This window comes from Cebidichthys violaceus, unplaced genomic scaffold, assembly GCF_023349555.1.
Source record: "Cebidichthys violaceus isolate CVI_PGR_0920_01 unplaced genomic scaffold, fCebVio1.0.p SCAF_21, whole genome shotgun sequence".
Taxonomy (NCBI): Eukaryota; Metazoa; Chordata; class Actinopteri; order Perciformes; family Stichaeidae; genus Cebidichthys; species Cebidichthys violaceus.
This window is the reverse complement of record NW_027176384.1, coordinates 2,824,738-2,845,800: the sequence shown is the minus strand read 5'-3', so window position 1 is coordinate 2,845,800 and position 21,063 is coordinate 2,824,738. Positions and strand designations below refer to the sequence as shown.

At 42.5% G+C, this 21,063-nt stretch overlaps 1 protein-coding gene across 1 annotated transcript in view; it reads left to right on the top strand.

Moving 5' to 3' along the window:
* The window catches only part of LOC137877173 (copine-8), a 66,697-nt gene that overhangs the window by 37,127 nt on the left and 8,507 nt on the right, over positions 1 to 21,063 (top strand). The window contains exons 7-14 of the mRNA XM_068716902.1: positions 3,291 to 3,354; positions 3,625 to 3,728; positions 4,382 to 4,486; positions 7,333 to 7,374; positions 10,841 to 10,916; positions 13,697 to 13,750; positions 13,995 to 14,056; positions 20,783 to 20,829. Of these exons, the coding sequence (XP_068573003.1) occupies positions 3,291 to 3,354; positions 3,625 to 3,728; positions 4,382 to 4,486; positions 7,333 to 7,374; positions 10,841 to 10,916; positions 13,697 to 13,750; positions 13,995 to 14,056; positions 20,783 to 20,829 (554 nt within the window). The remainder of the gene's footprint in view (positions 1 to 3,290; positions 3,355 to 3,624; positions 3,729 to 4,381; positions 4,487 to 7,332; positions 7,375 to 10,840; positions 10,917 to 13,696; positions 13,751 to 13,994; positions 14,057 to 20,782; positions 20,830 to 21,063) is intronic.

Genomic DNA, 21,063 nt, shown 5'->3' with positions numbered 1-21,063 from the left:
TGAGAGAATTATGGTTATGAGTTTCCTTTTAGTGTGTTTGTGTCGGGGCATGGCCGAGAATAGATGGATCCTTGTGCTGTTATAATTATAATTGATATCTCATTCAGGTATTCTCCCTTCATTGGGAGTGTAATGAAAATGACGAGTGTAAGAAGTGTGTGTGTGCGCGCGCACACATATGCATGAGCCCCTGTTTGTGCATGCATGTGTGTTAGGCTGCAGCCCAGAAGTGGCCCAGACTTAATTACCCGTCTCTCGCCAGACACTGATTGCAAATCCATGTGTCTTGATTAGAGGATTCACAGTGTTTCCTCTCACACACTGGGGGGGGGGGGGAGAGATATTCCTTTAGCCCTTCTCAACTTTGGAGTGCTTTTCTGTGTCATGAATAAACTAAAATGAGGAAAGCATTTACCTGATAGCGAGTATGAACTTCTCAGATCTTAAGCATTTTCAAAAGCTCTGTTTTTATTCAAAACACCCGTTAAATTCATTCACTTCACTTTAAATGCCAAACAGAGAAATATGACCGTTAAAGACCCGCTTTTTCTGGCTTGTTTTCACATTGTAGAGGGATAAATAGCAGCTCAATACAGCAGTGCTTGATTTCAGCAAATAGCTAAAACACTCAGCGATTGCAGCACAACAACATGCTTCCATTAGTCATGTGTTGTCATAATTTCTCTTTTCCAAAGGTGGGAAAATTAGTTTTGAAAGCAGTATCGTGTTCCATAAATAGTTTTTGTTTGGATTGGAGCTTTGAGCTTTGAGCTCTTCTTGTATTCGCCACATGTTGCGTCTGCATGCGTGATGCGGAGCGCACGTAAGGCAAAACTGTGAGATACATTATTCATCCAGTCACTATGCAATCCTGGCAGTTGCCACCCACGCATCATTTCAAGGCAGATCTCTCAGACAGAATAATGACCGCCTCTCTGTAAAATAGAGGAGCGAGAGCAAGCATTTGAGGAAATAACGAGCAGAGGAATCCCATTCGATACCCCACAGCGGGGGCCCCCTGCTCGGCAGAGTTGTCATGGCGATATGGATTCTGGGCGCTTGTCTGGGGTGTGTGTGAGAGTGTGCGTCTTTAACTCTTTCTCCATGCATATCGTTGCTGTGAGATGATTGAGACTGAGAGGGTGCAAAACTAATAGAAAAGAGAGAAAGAGAGAGTTTTACTGTTTACTTCTAAAAAGTTGTATTCGTCTCATAAGACAATGAGATGCCTGCTGTATCATTTTTGTACATTCAAGTGGGGCAGACTGTCTTACCCTGTTGCAGTAAATTGAGAGGTGTTCTAAAGGGAATCTGGCAGCGGCAGATCTTTACGACACAAAGCGTGAGTGTCCACAGGGGCCGACTGAACACCAGCACAAAATAAATGTCCCCACTTCTTCCTTCACTCCCAGGCTGCCCTGCATGTGCAAAACTGATGCTGGGGGGGGGGGCACGTGGAGTGAAGGGCCACTGACCGAGCTGCTGTCTTTGAAGTGAGAACGCACTGCTCTTTCTCACCTCCTCGGTCTTAGTCTCAATCAGTCTTCCTCTGGATGTATTAACACACATCGTGCATACAACTCCAGACCTCCCTGTGCTGTCTGGAAATGAGAGAAGAAAAAGGTGTCCGCTCTCCTAAAGGTGCTGTTTTACCTTTTCTTCCCATCTTTAGATTTCTGAGAAAAGGGTATTGCTTTTTGCAAGTACAAAGGGAAATATAAGTCTGCCATTTCAAAAGCACCTTGCCCCCCCCCCCAAGTTCCTTGTGCTGGAGTAAAAGGAGGCTTGAATTACATTCACGCAGAGGTCCTCAACCCCAATTCTGGGCTGTCTAAATGACTGCCTGAGTCGATTTATGCCAGGTGGGTCTCTCAGAGCGGAGCTCATCAGATGATGGGGCCCCTCTCGCTGGATTGCAAGACCTCTCAAGTCTCATGTCAAGTGAAATTATGTTGTCCTGCTCTTCCTCCCACACGGAAACATCACTATCCCTGTAGCATGCGAGGAAGCATTGAAACATAGCTGCACAGGAAAACAAGCGTTTTAACAATTTCAAGTGCTAATGATTATGTTTTATATTGACGATGGATGAAAATGAATATGTATGATATGAAAGGGAAGCCCACAGAGAATTAGCACCTGACCTCAGCTGTATCTTCTAAATACATGAACAACAAACAATCACATTTTATTATGTATTCTTCTGGAAACAGATCTCACTGAAATACCCCATAAATACTGGGGATGAGTGTTAATGAGGTCAAATCTATCCATGGCGATGTAAATGCATTTGATTACCAGTTAGTGTTTTTTCAAAAAAGTTCAAATGAGCTCCACCGTAAACACCTGCAGCAGGAATAATGATCCAAACGGACTAACATTTACAGTTTCAGACGGTGAAATCAGTCACCTCTGTGTGTTTTTAAGGGAGGAGATGTTGCAAATGATGTCACTGACTTCACCTTTAAGACCATGATGTTTATTCAGAGTATTACACATGAACATGCATCACCTATCCCAAACTTTTACCACAACGGTCCACTCACACAGTGAAGCACACTCCCAGACGGTCAATTTGGGCCACTCAGACCCCCCCCCCCCCCCTCCATGCAAACAGTGTCCCGTTTGTATCTTGAATGTTTTTGGGGAGATGTGAAGTCCTGGTCCAGAGTCTAAACAGAGGTGGGCTCATAACGTTTTCCAGTAAGTCTCACCTCATAACGTGCTCTCACATTTAAAGCTGAGTTCTCTGCATTTGTACTTTTACTCAAACAGATGTGATAATAAAAATAACAAAAGGACATGTTTTGTGGAAACAGGTACAAATCTCCCCTGCATCTCACCGCCCCCCCGCCCCACCCAGCGTGCAATCAACCGCAATCATTGAAAACTGTCACGACACTGATGAGACTGTTTTGGGGGAAAGAATCTAATTTTTTCTGAATACAAATTTCTGTCATCCCACGGTCAACACGCTGCAGCGCCAGTACACAAACAAAGCAAAGGGACATGGTCAGTGCGGGACACAGTGCAGGTCACCACCCATGTGCATGAAACTCGCCCTGTCGTTATTGAACACGCTCCATGCCGTGTCGCTGACTCCTCTTCTGGTGTACACACTTTTCTTGCGCCTTCGGGTCATTTCCACAAAGTCCAACTGACCTCTACCTCGAACACGCGGAGACGTAGGAGGAAGGTTACATGGAGAGCAAACAATGTGGCCGCGGCAAACACACGGACCGTGTGATTGTGACGTCTTAACCCTTTGCCGTGTTGTGTGTTGTCTGCAGAGGCATTCAAGGGAAGAAATGCGGGACCATTATCGTGAAAGCCGAGGAGCTGAACAACTGCAGGGTGAGGACGAACGTGCACTTCCTGAAAAGTTTCTTGTTTTCAATATATCTTTTATTCTTTGCCTGCAAAATGGTTGATAAAATAAATGAAAACTTCATGGTTTTTCTCCACTATTTGTGTTTTACTAGCTTTACTTATTTTCATCTTTCATCACTCGTCTCCTATTTTTTGGCCTGAGCACAGATTTACAAAATAATTGGACGACCACTGGTTGCAAACGTGCATCTACAATGTATTCATATTCAGTCTTTTTCGGCCTCTACTCATTAGGAATCGGTGATGATGCAGTTCTGCGGGAACAAGTTGGACAAAAAGGATTTCTTCGGCAAGTCCGACCCCTTCCTGGTCTTCTACAGGAGCAATGAGGATGGCACGTGAGTCCCCCCCCCGTTCCTCATTCACTCTGCCTCCATCTTTCCTTCTCCCCCTTTCATGTTGGGTTTAATCCTTCCCTGAATCCAAAGGAAATGGGTTTCATTGATTTGCCTAGGATTAAAAGCTGCGCCTCCTGTTTGAGCACGTGTGAGAATTACATGTGGAAGTGTGTGACGTCCGCACGAATGTGAGTGTGTGTGGTGAAGCAGGAGGCGTTGAACTGCAGTGCTGTGGTATGTTCACATAGATTGTGTGTGTGTGTGTGTGTGTGTGTGTGTGTGTGTGTGTGTGTGTGTGTATGTGTGTGTGTATGTGTGTGTGTGGTTGTTCGATCCAGCTCTGTGGGCTCTCTTCCATCCTGCAGTGTGTGACAGGCCAGATAAGACCTTTTGCTCAGAGTGCACAAGATACCAAGTCCACCTGCTAGCCAAGGGACTAATGAAATTACATCTTTGCAGTGTGTGTTTAAGTCTGTATTTGTGTGCATGTGTGTGTCCTGGAAGTGGTCCAGCTTCCACAGCCCTCCATTTGTGCTCTCAGTTTGTGGAAAGTTATTTATTTAACTCCAATACCTTTTCTGTTTCCCCTTCTCCCCACAAATCTCACGTTTCTCCCTTTTGTCGTCTCTCTGCCTCTCCTCGTCTCTCTGTAGGTTTACTATCTGCCACAAGACAGAGGTGGTGAAGAATACATTAAACCCAGTATGGCAGGCCTTTAAGATCCCTGTTCGGGCTCTTTGCAATGGTGACTACGACAGGTGAGTCCTTTTTTTTCCTTTTTTTTTCTTTTAGATGGGATGGACGGTCTGCTTACACATAGCGTAACACTGTGACGGCGTATTATAGAAAGGAATATTATAAGACAGCATATTAAGGCCATTGTAAGAAAAAGCAAAATGATAATTCACAAAAAATCACAAATTTGAGATATTATAAAAAATGTTCTTTTTTTACAAATGTAAGACTTTTGTCAGTTATTTCTCTGAAATTTACCACTTTAATCTCACAGTATATCTGAGTTCTTTTCTTCTATATTTACGACTTTAATCATGGAAATTCAGAGTTCTTCTTGGAATGTTAACTTCCTCCCGGCTGAAAATGCTAGTATGAGAAAATCCAAATATCCACAATATTAAAGGAGGTACTGGACCACATTCACAGCTTATTCATTTTCATGACGGTTGACTAAGATATGAACAATGAGCCTCAACACTGCATCCAAACACACTCACATATGCAGCCTTTTATTGTTTACACAGTGCCAAAAGTGTTAGGCAAGTCTGCACTCAGTTACATTTCTCTGCATTTATATTGGTATAGCACAACAACAAATGACATCCTGCCGCCAACACCCACTCACACTATCTATATGTGTCTATGATTGTAATTGCTCTTTCGAGTATGAATGAGGTTCTGCGGGTCATTAGAAAGCAGGAAAAACAGGAGATGAAACTACATTACAATAAAATAATTGGAAGAAAAAAAAATGGGTGTATGTGTATTTGACCAAAAGAAGGAATTTATAATTCCACTCTATAAAACATCTTGTAAATGTGAATATTTATGGTTAATGGGAATCTGACTGACTGACAATGACATGAACATAAGATATAAAGAAGATTGGCTTAACTGTAGCTCAGAGTGGATCATCTGCATGTGGGAGGGTCAAGACCATTGTCCATTGTGCTGAACCAGGGACTGCTGGGACGCAGGCACTTCAGTGGAACTTTCTGTTATTGATATGGTGATGGACAGGGGTCTCACTGCTCTAAATGATGCTATTTTATGAATTTTCATTCTAAATATCGAACCTATTTTAAAAGGTATGGTCCTGATAAAAAACGATAGCGTTGTCACTTCTTAAAACAAATTTGAATGTGGCTTCTGTTTAACTTGAGACTGCATTTCCAGCTTTTAAAATGATTTTGCGTTGCTCAAAGCCCCAGTGTGACAACAAATAAGTAGGGAAATAAGTCTCCCTCATGTCAGTCATGTGTTCGCGTTCGTCGTCGGTGTCGACGGCAGCTGTGTAGCTAAAAAGTGAAACAGGGTTTAGCTCAGCTAGCAGACAGCAGCATTGATCTGAAGTTTGCTCCCAATAAGCTTATTAGAGGAGTCTTATCAATGTGGGACTCAGGAAACTCACAGTGGACTGCACATACAGTACACACACACACACACACACACACACACACACACATTGAATCTGTCTCTCCTCAGCCTGGGAGAAAAGATAAGGAGGAGCTCAAGCTGGCAAACAATATAGAACTGTGTCTTTCTGCTCCTAGGTCTTCTGATGAACCTGTGTTTGTTCTCACACGCACACACACACACACACACACACACACACACACACACACACACACACACACACACACACACACACACACTCTTAAGGTAGTTAAGACTACAAGTTCAACAAGTGAAATCATTGTCAATTTCCTGTCACCTCATCAAAGCTCAGTGTGAGGGGATGTTTCCTGCTGAGATGTGGAATAACACTGACTTAATGACACCGCCGCCCCTAAAACACATAGCATCTTAGCATCTACACCCACACCATTAATCGTTACGTCAACCAGGAGACACATTCATCCCCGGAGTGCACATCGCCATCAGCCAGCCCATTCTTGCCTCCTTTCCCTTTTAATGTGCAATGTGGCTCTTCAAGCAGCTCTAAGGCCCATTAATGGTGCTCTTTCCTCTTCTTCTTATATAGTAAGATGGCGAGGCTGCGAAGGTGCACTTTTGCCTCAGCTTTTTGAATTAGGTGCCATTTGTTTCAGAAGGCTGGCCAAGCTCTAAAGCAATCTCAGTAAGTGCAGAAGGACGTCATACAAGATTCATGAAATACTAAAAACTTTGATGCATAATTCGACCCATCTCTGCGGTTGAAAGCAACAAAGCTAATCGACTGAGCTTGTGAGCACTACACTGTTTTGTCTCTGGTGGGTGTCTTTCATTTTTATTTTTTCTCTCTTAGTTTTGAATCGTTATTACACCCGAGTCGCTTCACCTTGCTCTCTCCCTCCTTCCCTCTCGTGCCTTTTGCTCTCTCTCTGTTTTAATTCAGTCTCATCTCCTTTATCCTTTTCCCTCGGCCCTCTCGCTCTCTACATATCGCTCTCCTGCTTTTGTCAGACAGAAATGACCCTCCTGTTGAAGATACTGGTAGATGAAGTGATTGCACAGCAATCTGCCTCTTGCAGGCTGTTCTGTTTTTTTGTTTTTTTTCACATTTCCTTGTAAGCTATAATGGGATGCAGAGATAGACGTATTTGGAGATGAGGACAGCCCATTACCAGAGGCAAATACAGTGACAGGCAGACAGTGTGTTGTAATAAAGATAAGCTGCAGAATGAATCAGCCTCTCCGAATGCCTCCATGACAACAATGACAAAAGCAACTAGCATGTGTGTTTATTTTGAAATTAAGAAGATAGCGCTTGAATATGAGTATAGTATGTAGCATGTTGCAACTAAGCATCGCCATGCCTCAAGAAATATTGAGACAAATGTTTCAGTCGAAACATTAATAGAGTCATAATTCAGAAACCAAAAAGTTACTTTTTAATCTGATCCTCATCTTGTGCTTCTACCAACAGAACAATCAAGGTCGAGGTATACGACTGGGACAGAGATGGCAGGTAATCACTATTTTTTATTTGCCCACTTATATTGTTTTTTGTGTCATTAAACTACCATTAAAGCCCTTTAATTTACAGCCTGTAAACACATACCATGATACTTCCCGGGACAAAGGATGACTTCACCTGGTTCAACGCCTCTGCTGTTTGTTACTTTACTGCAGAAGTATAAGCGAAGCCTTCGGCCGCGTTCAGACACAACCGCACTGCGTCAACAAACACAACCACCTCATTGATTTGCATAAAGGGGTGGGCGATACTACAAAAGTTTGTTCTGATCCGATACCAAGTAACACCGGGCGATAATTACAGGCATCAATATGTATTCCAATAGGTTTTATTATTAAAAGCAGCTAATCTGCTATTTTGTAGGGAAGAGACATGTCATGATTTTAAAATTATGAAGGATTCTTATGAAAAGACCAATTTATTCATTTTTTTGGTAACGATCCGGTTGACTCAAGTATTGATACTCAAAACAAGACGTAGTATCTGTGATATCAACTCTTAAAGGTAACTCTGGTATTTCTCAACATGTTATTGTATCTAAGTGACTAATGGGGACAGCAATTTTTGAAATTGGTTCTGTATCGAACGAGAACGCTGCAGATTACAGCCGCTTAACGAGCTACAATGTAATCACTCGGGGCGCTTTGGCACCGTCAATGCACGTCCACTTAAAGTGCTTCTTTTACCACTCATAGACACATATAGATACCGCTCATATTGTTGTTATACGTGTCTAACAGTTTTTTTTACCTTTCGCTGTTTGTTATCGTACCTCGCTTGGAGAATCTGCCGTTGCATCCACAATCTCGAAATCAGCTAAATATTCAACCATTACATGGAAAATATTTTAGATTACTCGAAGCTACAACTAATTCTGACAACACCGGCACTCCTTTCTCACACATGACACAATAATGACATCATTGCAGCACGTTCAGCAGATGCCTTCGCTCAATACTGGACCAATTTCAAAAATCCGGAGTGCTGTGAGGAATTTAAAGTTAAAAAGCAATGTTAGTAAGTTTAATAAGCACACCTAGTGGTGGATATAATGTTATAACATGTTTATTTGAAGAAGTGTTAAATCATAAAAGTATAATCATTCTATGTATTAAGCTATAAAATATTGTTACTGAATGTTTTGAGGGAAAGAGAGAGACTTTTGAGACAGGCTTTTCAGATCCGAAAACGATTGTATGGTAATGAGATGAGTTGGGAGAGGCCGACTTCAGGAATGTGAGGTGTAAACAGTGGGGGAAGGAGACATATTGATCAAGCAGAGATGTTGATGAATACAGCGCTATGGAACGAGGGGGGTTCGCTCTAGATGAGGAGGGGCGGACCAGACCAAGGAGGTCAGCCGAGAGTGGACATTATCCGGAGCATCTCTAAGAGTACATCCACCTTACTCCGTTTTCGTTTGGAAACGCATATGTTTTGCTACGGTTACACTGAGCGTCCACACTATTCCACACTTTTCGAGCACCGTAAACGGAGGAGTTTAGAAACGATCCCGAAGCCGGATAACTTTGAAAACTCCGGGTAGCGTATTCGTGTGGACGGACGGAAACGCATAAGTTTGGAAACGATGACGTAACACCCGCGATCGACTACCAGGTTAACTGACAACTGATTACAGGCATTGCTGACCTTGTGGTCTTTACTAGCAGCTGTTGTCCAGTTAAAGTCAGCATGTCTGCGGAGGAAACAGCTGTTATTGTAGCGATCAGTGAGCGGCGTGAGAGAGAGAGAGAGAGAGAGAGAGAGAGAGAGAGCGAGAGATCAGTGAGCGGAGAGAGAGAGACCCGCAGCGCTGTAACGTTAAGTCTGAAAAATAAAACGTATTAAACTTTCCACGAACTGTATCTGTTTGAGTTTATAGAGGAAGATTTCAGAGAAGATTTTAAGTATCAAACACATACTTACGATCATTAAAGACTACTTTATTGCTCTGGTTGCTTAGTTACAAAATACGACAATCTACTTCCTGTTTACATCGGCGCATGCCCAGTGTACGTGAAGAGTCACGTGATATTCGTTTCCAGGCGTGTAGTATGGACGGAGATCATTTCGGAAACGGTGGCTGAAACGCTGTGTGGACGGAGATCGTTTCCGTTTGAAAACTCTGTTTCCAAACGAAAACGGAGTAGTATGGATGTAGCCTTAGACCAATAGAGAGCATTGTCTGAGGACAGGAGGAGACAATTGAATTTCAGCCAGTCACTGAAGCTGATACTAGATTTTGAAAGTAAACCACTGACTTTCGGGTATAAAAACATTGTTCGGAGAGAAGTTATTTAGTTCTTGGCGATCCTCTTTTACAGAAAACTGGTGTTGGTCGGCCTGTTGGGGGGGGGGGGGGGGGTGTTTGAACTCGGCTTCGCGAATCCTTACTATCGATAGTGTAATTCAGTTTGTAACTGTCTTTTAGCTTCTGTGAATTATTAAATACTTTTTTATTGTAAACCGGATCCAGCTGACTTTTTGGCGTGACTTTGTCGCTCAAACAACATCAGAGCGAGAGGTCTGCGGCCTCCTGCGAGGAGAGGTCCCCCTCCTCCACAATGCAATGTGACATAATTTCAGTTTACCTTGTGATTGGCGCGAAAAAGATCAACTAATTGCCATTGTGATAACTTGCTAGAGCAGTTATTTTTCTCCAATGGGACTCCCTGGATCAACACTTTACAGTTCTCAACACCTGTTCAGGCAATTTTGTGTTTTTGAGTTTGGTTCCAAGATTGTGAGGATAGCAGGTTGTTGTTGCAATAAGTCTGATATGCAATGATATCCTCAGTAATCACTGATAAATACGCAGCAATACACTCCCTTATTACTTCTTATCCTGATTGCATTAACATTCAACGCACGTTAGCTTCCTGTGCACAGCTTTCCTAATCCCACACACAATTAACACTAGTTTATGTTTTCAGTAGGTAAGGAGTCTGGGTGCAGGATCGTCACAGATTGACTGCGTAATGATGAGTCTGGATTCTGGCTGCTGACAGTCAGGCAGAAAGAAAGAGTAGTGACATTTGTCGAGCTGTAGTTGAACAGGGAGTTATTTCTCTATTCTTTATGCAATCTATTCAGTGTCACTCTCAATCTGAAAGCGGGAACACGGTGACATTTTGGTGTCATTTTTTTTCAATGGCACCCAGAAATGCTGAACATTTTTCACAACAAGCTGTTTGGTTGAAGTGAGCCTCAGTGTTTGTTTTAACCATTGTCCGTGTTGCGTTTGCCGTCTCCTTTTCTCATGGTTGAGTTGCTTTCGTATTCTCTAAAATCCATCACCGTGGCTTTGCTTCAAGTTACATAAGTTGGGATCGTCACTTTATTGTGGTCTGGATGGGCTATCTGAAAATAATCAAATGGAATATATTGTCATACAGTGCTATTGTTTTAATATGTTCTTTTTCTTCTCGCTCTGTGTCTTCCTCGCTTCCCCCCATAGTCACGACTTTATCGGAGAGTTCAGCACCAGCTACAGAGAACTATCCAGAGGGCAGAGCCAGTTCAACGTCTATGAGGTCAGTGTGTGTGTGTGTGTGTGTGTGTGTGTGTGTGTGTGTGTGTGTGTGTGTGTGTGTGTATGTGTGTGTGTGTAAGCTTGCATGTACACATGTGTTACTGTTTTCAAGTCAACAATGATCCTCCTCTCCAGACCAGTGTACAGGTCGACAGGTCACTCGCACACACTGTAATTGGATGATTAGGTTTCCGTCTGGAACATTTTCTACTGAAGGTTTACTTTGCCATTTCAGTTCTGAAACAGATTTTTCTTATAAAAATAAAACTCAGCTTAAGACAGTTTTATAGGATATGAACTGAAAAATACCTTATTAATAGCTTCTTAAAGGGCCAGTGTGTAGCATTTTGAGGGATCTATGAGCAGAATTGGAAATACAGTTCATAACTATTTTATTAGTTTATAATCACCCGAAACTAAGAATCATCGTGATTTTGTTAGCTTGGAATGAGCCCTTCATATCTGCATAGGGAGCCGGTCCTCTTCAACGTGCACCCCCATGTTTCTACAGTAGCCCAGAACGGACAAACCAAACACTGGCTCTAGCGAAGCCCATCGCAATTCTACAACACGGTGCAAAACCGTGGTACCGCCAGCCGCCGTCTGACTTTTGTTGCTCCTATAGTAGTGTTAATATGGTAAGGATGGCAACCACACCGTAAGACGTCACCAAGTCCTACACTACTGTCCCTTTAAAGTAGAAATAAACTGCTTTAGCTTGAAGCAGATAAAAACATTATGGATTATGTCAATGTTGCTTTGATTAAATCACCTCCCATAGAGGGACACAAACCAGATGCTTGAACATGAGACTTCACATCAGCTGATGCCATTTTGTTGTGTACAGATCAGGCTGGATTAAGGATGGAAATTTGTCATGTTACTGACATTTAAAAAAAATTATATAGCCAACTCCATGACCAGTACAAAATGAGCCAGTATTTTGATGTTCATCATCTGACTCTCAATGGACAGATAAAAAAAAATATCAAAGTTATTAAAAATGCTTTTCACAAACAAAATTCCATTGACCTCCATTGTAGTGGTGTATGGAGAAACAAGTCAGTCTTAAAAAAAACAAACAGGAAAATGCTAAAATTTGATATAAAAACATGCACGTCCTGATGCAATATGATATAAATACTCCCCCTTCCCATAATCCAACAAATTATACTGTATGTTTTTGTGCATAATCACTGGTCACTGAAGATGGGGTTCTCATAAGACTTAGTTAACACCAATCAAAATCTTAATCCTCACTTCATCATGCGCGCGCACACACACACACACACACACTGACAGACAGTTATGATGGATCGCTGGCTTATCTTCTCCCACGAAGAGTCAACACTTCTTGATAAACAGCGTACCACACGGAGAGGAGAGCACACAGGGGACTGTCATTTTAAACAGCTGCTGTTTGCCTAATGGCGCTCAGATGTGCACATGCACAAAGGTGCACACAGAGACACAGTGGCAAGTATATGAAGAACAGCAAACACACAAAGTCATTTTGGGATTTCTGACATCTTTCTTGACCCTGGCTTCCAGTTAGAGAGAAGATGACTTTAAAGTCCCTCGGTGTTTGTGTGTAAAGTGTGTCTTTGTGTTACAACCACGTTTCAATCATTACGCCTCACCTCCAGAGGCAAACTTGTCCTTGTGTGAACCAAGGAGAAATGCATAAATCCACACATTTGTATGTTGTTTCCCGGAGGTCCTCTCTTTCTGTTTAACCTTGGCTTCAGTTTAATTACGCCATAAAGCTTGGATTTAATGGCTCGGATGCAGTGTTTGGGATTCAAAATGAGTTTTGGTTCTGTCTCTGGCTGTCCCTACATAACGCGAGCGGTTGTATGTTTTAGTGAGCTTGGACTGCAACATCAAAGAAAAAAATGAATGGACGCCCACGGCCCGGAAAAGTGTCTCTTTTCTAATCTGTTCACAAAAACAACAGGGTCTTAAAGCGAAACGTAACGATTGTTAGATGCATAATCTTGATTTATCCAATGAAGGTTCACTGTGCACTCACTCCGTGTCCTGTTGCACATTCATGAAGTCACACCCCCCCCCCACCCCCACCTCTGGATTCAGCTGCTGCTCTGGATATGTTGGGCTGTACGTGCATTGCTCAAAGAGGGAGGTGTACAAACTACCCTGAATATGACTTCAGTTACCACACAAGATTTCACATTCAACCTGATTAATGTAAGGTTGGCCGTTTGAATCTTAGGCAGATTCCACTACGGCTAAAAGAAGAAAAAAAAGAAATCCTTGTTTTAGCAGATTTAGGCTGCTGTAGAGTGTTAAATGATGAGGTATTTTGCGAAACGTGTAACCAGTGATGTAGATAGAATTACAGTAGGGCCAAACTTTGCTTTCAGGAAGTGATAAGAGGAATCAATAAAGCATGCTCCTTAAAGAGGAGATATTTGTAATACATTTTTAATATTAAAAATGAATCACATGACTACTCTCAGAGAATTATCTCCAAACTCTGCAGTTCCTCGACCGCTCTGAGGAGCGTTTTAGCGTCTTTCAGATCATTGTTCTGGTTTCCGAACCGCAGCTTTAGACTTTAGACCGCTCGCGTTTCAGTAGTTACACGCTCGACACAATGGACACGTTTCAGTTGGTTGCAATCTACAACCTCACCCCTAGATGCTGCCAAATCCTACATACTCCACCTTTAAAAACCAGCCTTTTGAAAGACTGAACTGAAGAATGAATGACTGAATGAATAAATGTCAAAATCACGACAGAGAATCTTGTATTTTTTAGGTGATAAATCCAAAGAAGAAAGGGAGGAAGAAAAAATATCTCAACTCTGGAACGGTGAGGAAATATATCCATCAATCATGAATCATTCTTTTCCTTGATACATAGCTGCATGGGCTGGATTTGAATGCAATACTATACTATAGTAGACCCAGACTGGTACGTCTTCTTTCATACCGCAGAGTGTTTCATTTTGTAACTGAAGTGGTCGGAAAGGATTAGAAACTAATGTCGCATCAGAGACAACACCCGCAAGTGATTACTGTTGACGCAAAGCTAATTGTGGCCCTATCGCTTACAGGTAACACTGCTGTCATTCCTGTTGGACATTGAAGTCACCTTCCTGGACTACATCAAAGGAGGGTAGGTCACCGACCACGCATTCACACTGATGGATGGGGGGGGGGGGTTGCGGTCCAGTTAATGAGAAGCGACATGCTGAGTGTGCCGGCCCCTGTCTCGATAATAACCCCATCACGACTCAGTGTCTGCAATATGCCAAAGATAATGATCACACAGGGGGAGTGAATCAGATGGGAAAGTGTACATTAGCATGTGAGAGAAGGACGGTGACGGGTAGAGAGAGAGAGAGAGAGAGAGAGAGAGAGAGAGAGAGAGAGAGAGAGAGAGAGAGACTGGCAGGTGGGCTGAGCTGAAGTCAAGTGCGCATGGGGTTAGACTCTGAAGTGTGCATGCCCTCGTATGTAATCCTGTGTTGTGTTTCAGCACTCGGGCATACGTGTGCCTGGCATTCACATGTGCTTGTGTAGGTACGTTGCTCAGGAGAGTTGACCGTGTGTAACCAGGCATCTCGTGAATGCCCGCCCACACACTCTGCCCTTATTACACTCACAGAAAAGAGAGGGGGAAATCTCTATAATATCTCTTAAAAGCTTGTTCCCTCGGAGACAGACTCGTAAGGAAACAACACCATCTATTTTCCTGCTTCAGTTGCTGTTGCTCATTTCAGGAGGATTTTAACAAAGGGGGCAAAAAGCTGGCTAAAAGGTGCTCGAGCAAAGGAGAGGATTATCCAAGGAGCCGACACAATTGCTACGCTACAAGGACTTCTCCTTACAGAGAAAATAGTTTTTGAAGGACTTTGCCAGTTAAACTGTGATACATTGATTAGTGGGATGTTGTTGTTATAGGTAGTAGGCTACATAGCTTTTAGCAGATACATCCAGCCAAGAGATGGTAATATACAGTAAATGTGCACACAGTGACTAATAACCCAGATCAATATGCTATTGACTCACAGGGCATTAAGAATGCACTCTGTGTGTCTGTTGGTTTAAGATATTAGATGGAGCTTCTGTTTATGTTTCAGGAAATGTAAATGAAGCAGAAGTATTCATAATAGTGCATGACAGGAAGGCTTTTGTGTTTGTGTGCTAATGCACGTCATGGCCTCATGAGTGTGAGCAAATTGCATTACGGCCACGCTCGTCAGAATGACCGCATGTGTGAGAGCCGGCTTCGAAACTCACGTGTGTGTGTGTGTGACAGCACCACGTGTCGCGGGCATATGTTTACTCGCTCTGTCGCCTAACGCTAATGGAGAATTCCCGTCCTCAAAGACAGCATTCCCAGCAGCACCGTCGTTCAGAGCACTCTGAAACTCTCAGGAAGGGGGCAGTTTTATTTTTTTCCCCTTTATCGGCGGAGCTTTGGGAGCGCGAGCCGGACGCTGTTACACGCTTGTGTGGCTAAATGAAGTGCCAAGTGCTGTCTCACTGTTTGAAACCTAAATGGACTGTAATGGTCCAGTTGCACTCACTCCAATTGCATAATGGGCAGACTGTGTATTTGTGCGGAGACACATAAGCTCGCACACAAAAAAGGCGAACGCGCCCACGCTCGCACACCCTCCCAGGTACCTTTCTCACTTCCCCGAAATCCCTGGTGTGTCTCAGTCTCGCTCGACTGTCTGCTCAGGTATTTCGCCACTCCGCCAGTCATCTCGTTCCAGTTCCTTCTATCTCTTTTCAGCTCTCCTCTCTTATCTTCCGATTGACAGCTCTTTTTTTTTGCACTTTCAGCCCAATCACCCAATTGTTCATTTGGAGCTAATTAGGAACATGATCTGCTGGCAGCATTAGCATTAATGATTTTAGAAGGCTCCGTCTCAATCTGGAGAGCATCACTGCTCCTATTCTTTTAACTCCCTTTGATAAAGCATTAGTACCACCCATTGATTTCAACAAAGAGGCCTCTATTCATGAGCGCGAGGATAAAGATGAAGAATTGCCGGCTATATCTTTCATTTTGAGTTGGCGGCCCTGTCACTCACAGTGACAGATATTGTTTCCCCTTGTTTTGGTTTGTGAATTGAGTATTGAAAACAGAATAGAAGCAGGAGGGAGCTTCGCTCGTATTGAAATCATTCTGAGAGGTTATGATTAGATCGAGGAGTCAGAGTCAAGACAAAGATTTGGAAGAAATCAAATCTGTGAAAAGAACAGAGGCGTTTTTCGTTGTGGGTTTTATTTGGCAAAATTAACAAGCACTGCCAATATCAACGTTTGGGTGAATCTGACTTCATGCAGGTATGAGCTGTTTATCTCTCCTCTCCTTTAGCCATTTGGATACTGTCCAACCAGCAACATCTGTTTGCATATTATCAGGAGAGGTCACATTGCAAAACCTCTTTTTAGACCACTCAGTGCACTCATGCATATGTTTCCCTCTGGCACTTCAATGCAAGAGGAAAAGGAGACTTCTTTTCTCTTAAATAGAACATTTCCACTTTGAAGATGAACATTTCCCATATGAGACTGGCTGTCAGGACTATAATGTAGGGTTTCACTATATTCCCTAAATGGTGTTATCGATAATTGCAAAAAATGGATTGATTTGTATGAAAATAGGATGTTTGGTTTTCAAGATGAAAGTTAACATGTGGAGGAAGATCAGATTATACGGCTACAGGCTACGATACAGTAGAACGGGTTCTGTCTCTAAAAAATTTAGCATATTTCTATGTTATTATTCTCAGATTATAGCAAAATACAGGGGAAAACTGTCATTTGTTCTTTTTTTGTTCAGTTTTTTTGTTTTTTACTCTTTACAGTAGTAAAAGCATAGACTGTATATAAGAAGTGGACGTAGTCACAGTGACGTCACCCATTTGTTTGTGGACTGCTGTTTTGAAGCCTTGAGTTTGGCGTTGTGACCGTCGCCATCTTGGTTTTTGCATCGAGAAGTGACACAAGAGGGTGGATCCCAACTGAACGCTGAAAAATGTGTCCAAAATGTTACAATAAACTGAAAACACACTGTGAAAGGGTTAAAGTTGTATGAGGAAAACACCGACAGCTCCCGGACGAAACCGTCTATTTTACTCTAAATGGACCATAATTTACTAAATGAACATCATGCTCTGTTGAAGAAGACTTGGAACTAGAGATTGAGACCATAAACTCATGTTTACAATATTTACTGAGGTAATAAATCAAGTGAGAAGTAGAGTCATTTTCTCATAGACTTCTATGCAATCTGACTTTGCAACCAGACGAGTTGACAGAAGGCAGGTTTGAGGCTCTTCCTCATTGACTTCACTTTTCAGAACCTGGAGGTTGCTGCCTCAGTGAAAGTTGCCCTGCTGCGGGAGCACTGAAGAATCTTTTTACAGTCTGGACACAAGATGCTTTGAAGATTTAGGAGAAACATTAGCATTCCGCCTTTGCAACCTCCTCATCAGCCTGCCACCTGCCGTGCAGTATTTTGTTGTATTGGCTCCTCACTAAGTCACGGCATGCTTTAACAGTGGGGGAAGAGCAGTGACTGACAGAAAACCAGCTGGTAAAGTGGCATTCCCCTTTCACCCCAAACGTAATATTGAACACTGTACTTACTACACACAGAGGCTTACACACACACTATTCAAGATGGGCAGCCATGTTTTTTTAAAGCAGTTCAAACTGTATGTATTGTTTTGTCGCATCTGTGTGTATGCGATATAAGACAGAGAAATAAATATCAGGAAATAAAATTGCATAGTGAGTAATAGAGTAAGTGAGCAGGCACCTTCAGTGTGCAGTTAAAGCAAGGCTCTTTGCCAGCTGTCCAGGTAAGGGTGTGTCTCCTTACCGAAACCCTTTACTGGTCAAATGGAGTTCAACCGAACAGATCAGATAGACAGATACAGTTAGAAATGACTGACATTATACTTTTAACTACCAAATTAATACTCTTTCCCATGGTTTTTATGTTGCTGTGAAGATAAACACAGTGTAGAAATATTTATTCTGTAGCCAAAGGTTGAGGTAAGCTTGCCAAGAGGTGGATTGCAGCCATTTAAAAAAGCATCATGAGACGCTAAAGGTGGCTTTAGAAGGGTCGAGTACGTTTCCCTGTACCTCCAGGACGATACGGTTCAGCTTTTGAGGCAGGCCGAGCTCACGGAACATCTGAAGCTCGACCACATGTATCCTTATCGTATCTGCCAGAACATTTTGAAACGGCTGTGCGGCGATGCTTCGCTGCAGATCTCCTTCTGCTGCTCAGGTGAATCTAAGTCTGTTTGTGCGTGTTCAGTACAGGAATGTGTGTTTTTTTAGCCAGAGCCAGAAGCCCTAAGTTGCATCTTCTGGTGTTATCAGCACAGCCAGTGCAGATGAAAATAGTCTGTACCATGAAAACAAACCTTACAGTCACACACTTGCAATATACAGTGCGCAATACTATAAAGCAAAGACGCAATACAGCACACAACAATACACAGAACCGTCCATGCAAACTATAATGCCACCTATAGTATCAATCATATTTAAAGCTATATCCTTCCGTGTGGTTTGAGTTTAACAAAGTCAGAATTCACCACTTTTGGCTGACTGATAAGCAAATTGTTGTAACTTCATACTTTTTAAAATAATATGTTCATGTTTTAATTCACAATTTATTATCATGTAATAATAATTTTCATATTCAGTGAAGAGACAGGAAGCGGAAAACGGAACCAGTTTTACTAATGTAATTGATATAAAACACAAGAGGATATGTTTATGTTGAGCAGATTTGAAAATAATTATTAAAAAGACAAAGTCACATCACTGGTGAAAATCCCAAGGGCCAATGAACTGACGTCTCACTCACATTCCTGTGTGATTAATGCAGAGGATAGCGTTGACCTTTTGGAGAGTGTCCTGTGTTCTGCACTGGATATTCATTTTCTCTCCATTTTGCAGTCAAACATTAGGGGCATATTCATTTTGTAAAGCAATGACCTCTCTCATTGACTTTCAAGCTAATGACTGTGAAATATACAGTGGCTTGCAAAAGTATTCATACCCCTTGAACTTTTCCACATTTTGTCACATTACATGCCACAAACATAAATATATTTTATTGGAATTTTATGTGAAAGACCAACACAAAGTGTCACACAATTGTGAAGTACAAAGAAAATTATACATGATTTTAAATTTTTTTCACAAATAAAAAACTGAAAAGTGCAGTTTGTGGCATGTAATGTGACAAAATGTGGAAAAGTTCAAGGGGTATGAATACTTTTGCAAGCCACTGTATAGCCTCGTAGCTCAAAGTAATCACAGTCAAACTGCTGCGGTTTGAGGATGTCGATCAATACCAACATTTGGAACTCACTTTTGAAAAGCAGTCAGCCAATATCCTCGAGGCCTTGACAGTAACCATTTTGAGAAACCATTTTTTAACATACCGTTGGCCGGCAGCACAGCAGTGCGCGAGCCACAGCGAGGTAGCCGTCACGCACAGGTAGAGGAAGGCGGCGTGGCTCCGGCGTCTCTTTGTCACTTTTTATTGTCCGTCCCTGAAATCACCTTGTTTCTCTGGCTGTCCCTACACACTCGCATAGTTGGAGTTCCTCTCTCAAACTTGGTGTGTGTGTGTGTGTGTGTGTGCGTGTGTGACAGAGAGGGAGAGATTGGGTGGGGAGAGAAAGAGGGCATGCATGATTTAGGCTGACGTTAGTCCGTGCCAACGAGCAGAACTGGACCAGAATTCCCTCTCTCTCTCTCTCTCTCTCTCTCTCTCTCTCTCTCTCTCTCTCTCTCTCTCTCTGCTCCATTGTCCTTGCAGCTTGTTTACTGGAAATTGCTCTGATGTTTTTATCATGTTGAGGAAATAAATCACACAATGACACAATGTACAATTCAAATTTTTTTGTCTGCGAGGACGTTTTACTGACTTTTCATCAACTAAGAGCAGCCTTGTGCTTTTGCTAATGACAATGATTTTGGACATTATCTGTTGGTGTTTTAAACGTTATTATATAATTTTAATTGAATATCCAAGAACCTCAAGAGGAAATAACTTGACAGCATCTGTAGTACTTTTAGTTAAGGCATGTGGATAAGTCTTTTCCCAAAAAAGAATGTACGCTAACCTGAGATGGCAGCTCCACTCCCCAGCCCTTGTGGGTTTCCTGTGCTTTGAAAAACCCTGATCATCAAATGTCTCCTCTGGAAAGGCACAGTGCCTGCGCCTCACATGGCCTGCTGAGGTGACAGATGATGAGCTGCTGGCTGTTTGACACTATCTGAACAGGTTATATGTGTAAGGTAGACAGGGAGGCTTTTGTTTTTGTGTGTGTGTGTGTGTGTGTGTGTGTGTGTGTGTGTGTGTGTGTGTGTGTGTGTGTGTGTTTGGCAGCGGATCAGGATTGGTGTGAAAAAGCTGCGACAGGCCGACTGAACGCTTAATCACGTCCTGTTCCTGCAGGTTAACAAGTTAGGAAATGTTTTGATGAAGAGAGACATGTTGTGGTGTGTGTTGTTTGTCTCTGTCTTGTTTCATGTCTCTTTTTTGGGGGGGGGAGGGGTTCTTCTTCTTCATCCCTTCTATCTCGTTGGTTTTTCCTCTCAGAAAGAAAACCACAAAGTGCAAGAGTTTGTGTGTGAGGAATAGCATAGCAGGCCAAAAGCGCGTTCAATCAGGAAGTTCAGGATCCACCTTGTAAAGGGCAGCGGTCACAGTGGCACATGTTTCTTTCGCTTGTGTGCAGCGATGGAGACTGTTGGTGTGTTCTCCATTAAAAAACGACAACCTTTCCTCTGGGGGGGGATGATTGTTGATTAATGAATCACCTCTCTGCTTTTGTCTTCTCAGGACCCAGATTAACTTCACTGTGGCCATCGATTTCACAGCTTCCAATGGTGAGCTTCCCAGTAAACACACACACGCACACACTTTGATTGTGCACACACACTCAGAGACCCTGCCTAGGAAGAGTGTTTATTCAAATAAATGCAGATAGAATCAAGTGTTTACTAATGGCCCTCTCCATCACACCTGGCAGCTAAAGCTGAGTGCAGTAACGTGCTACGATGGCTGTGATTAAGGACCGTGTTATCCATCTATCCTTGAACTCAGTCCTAGCAGGATAGGCG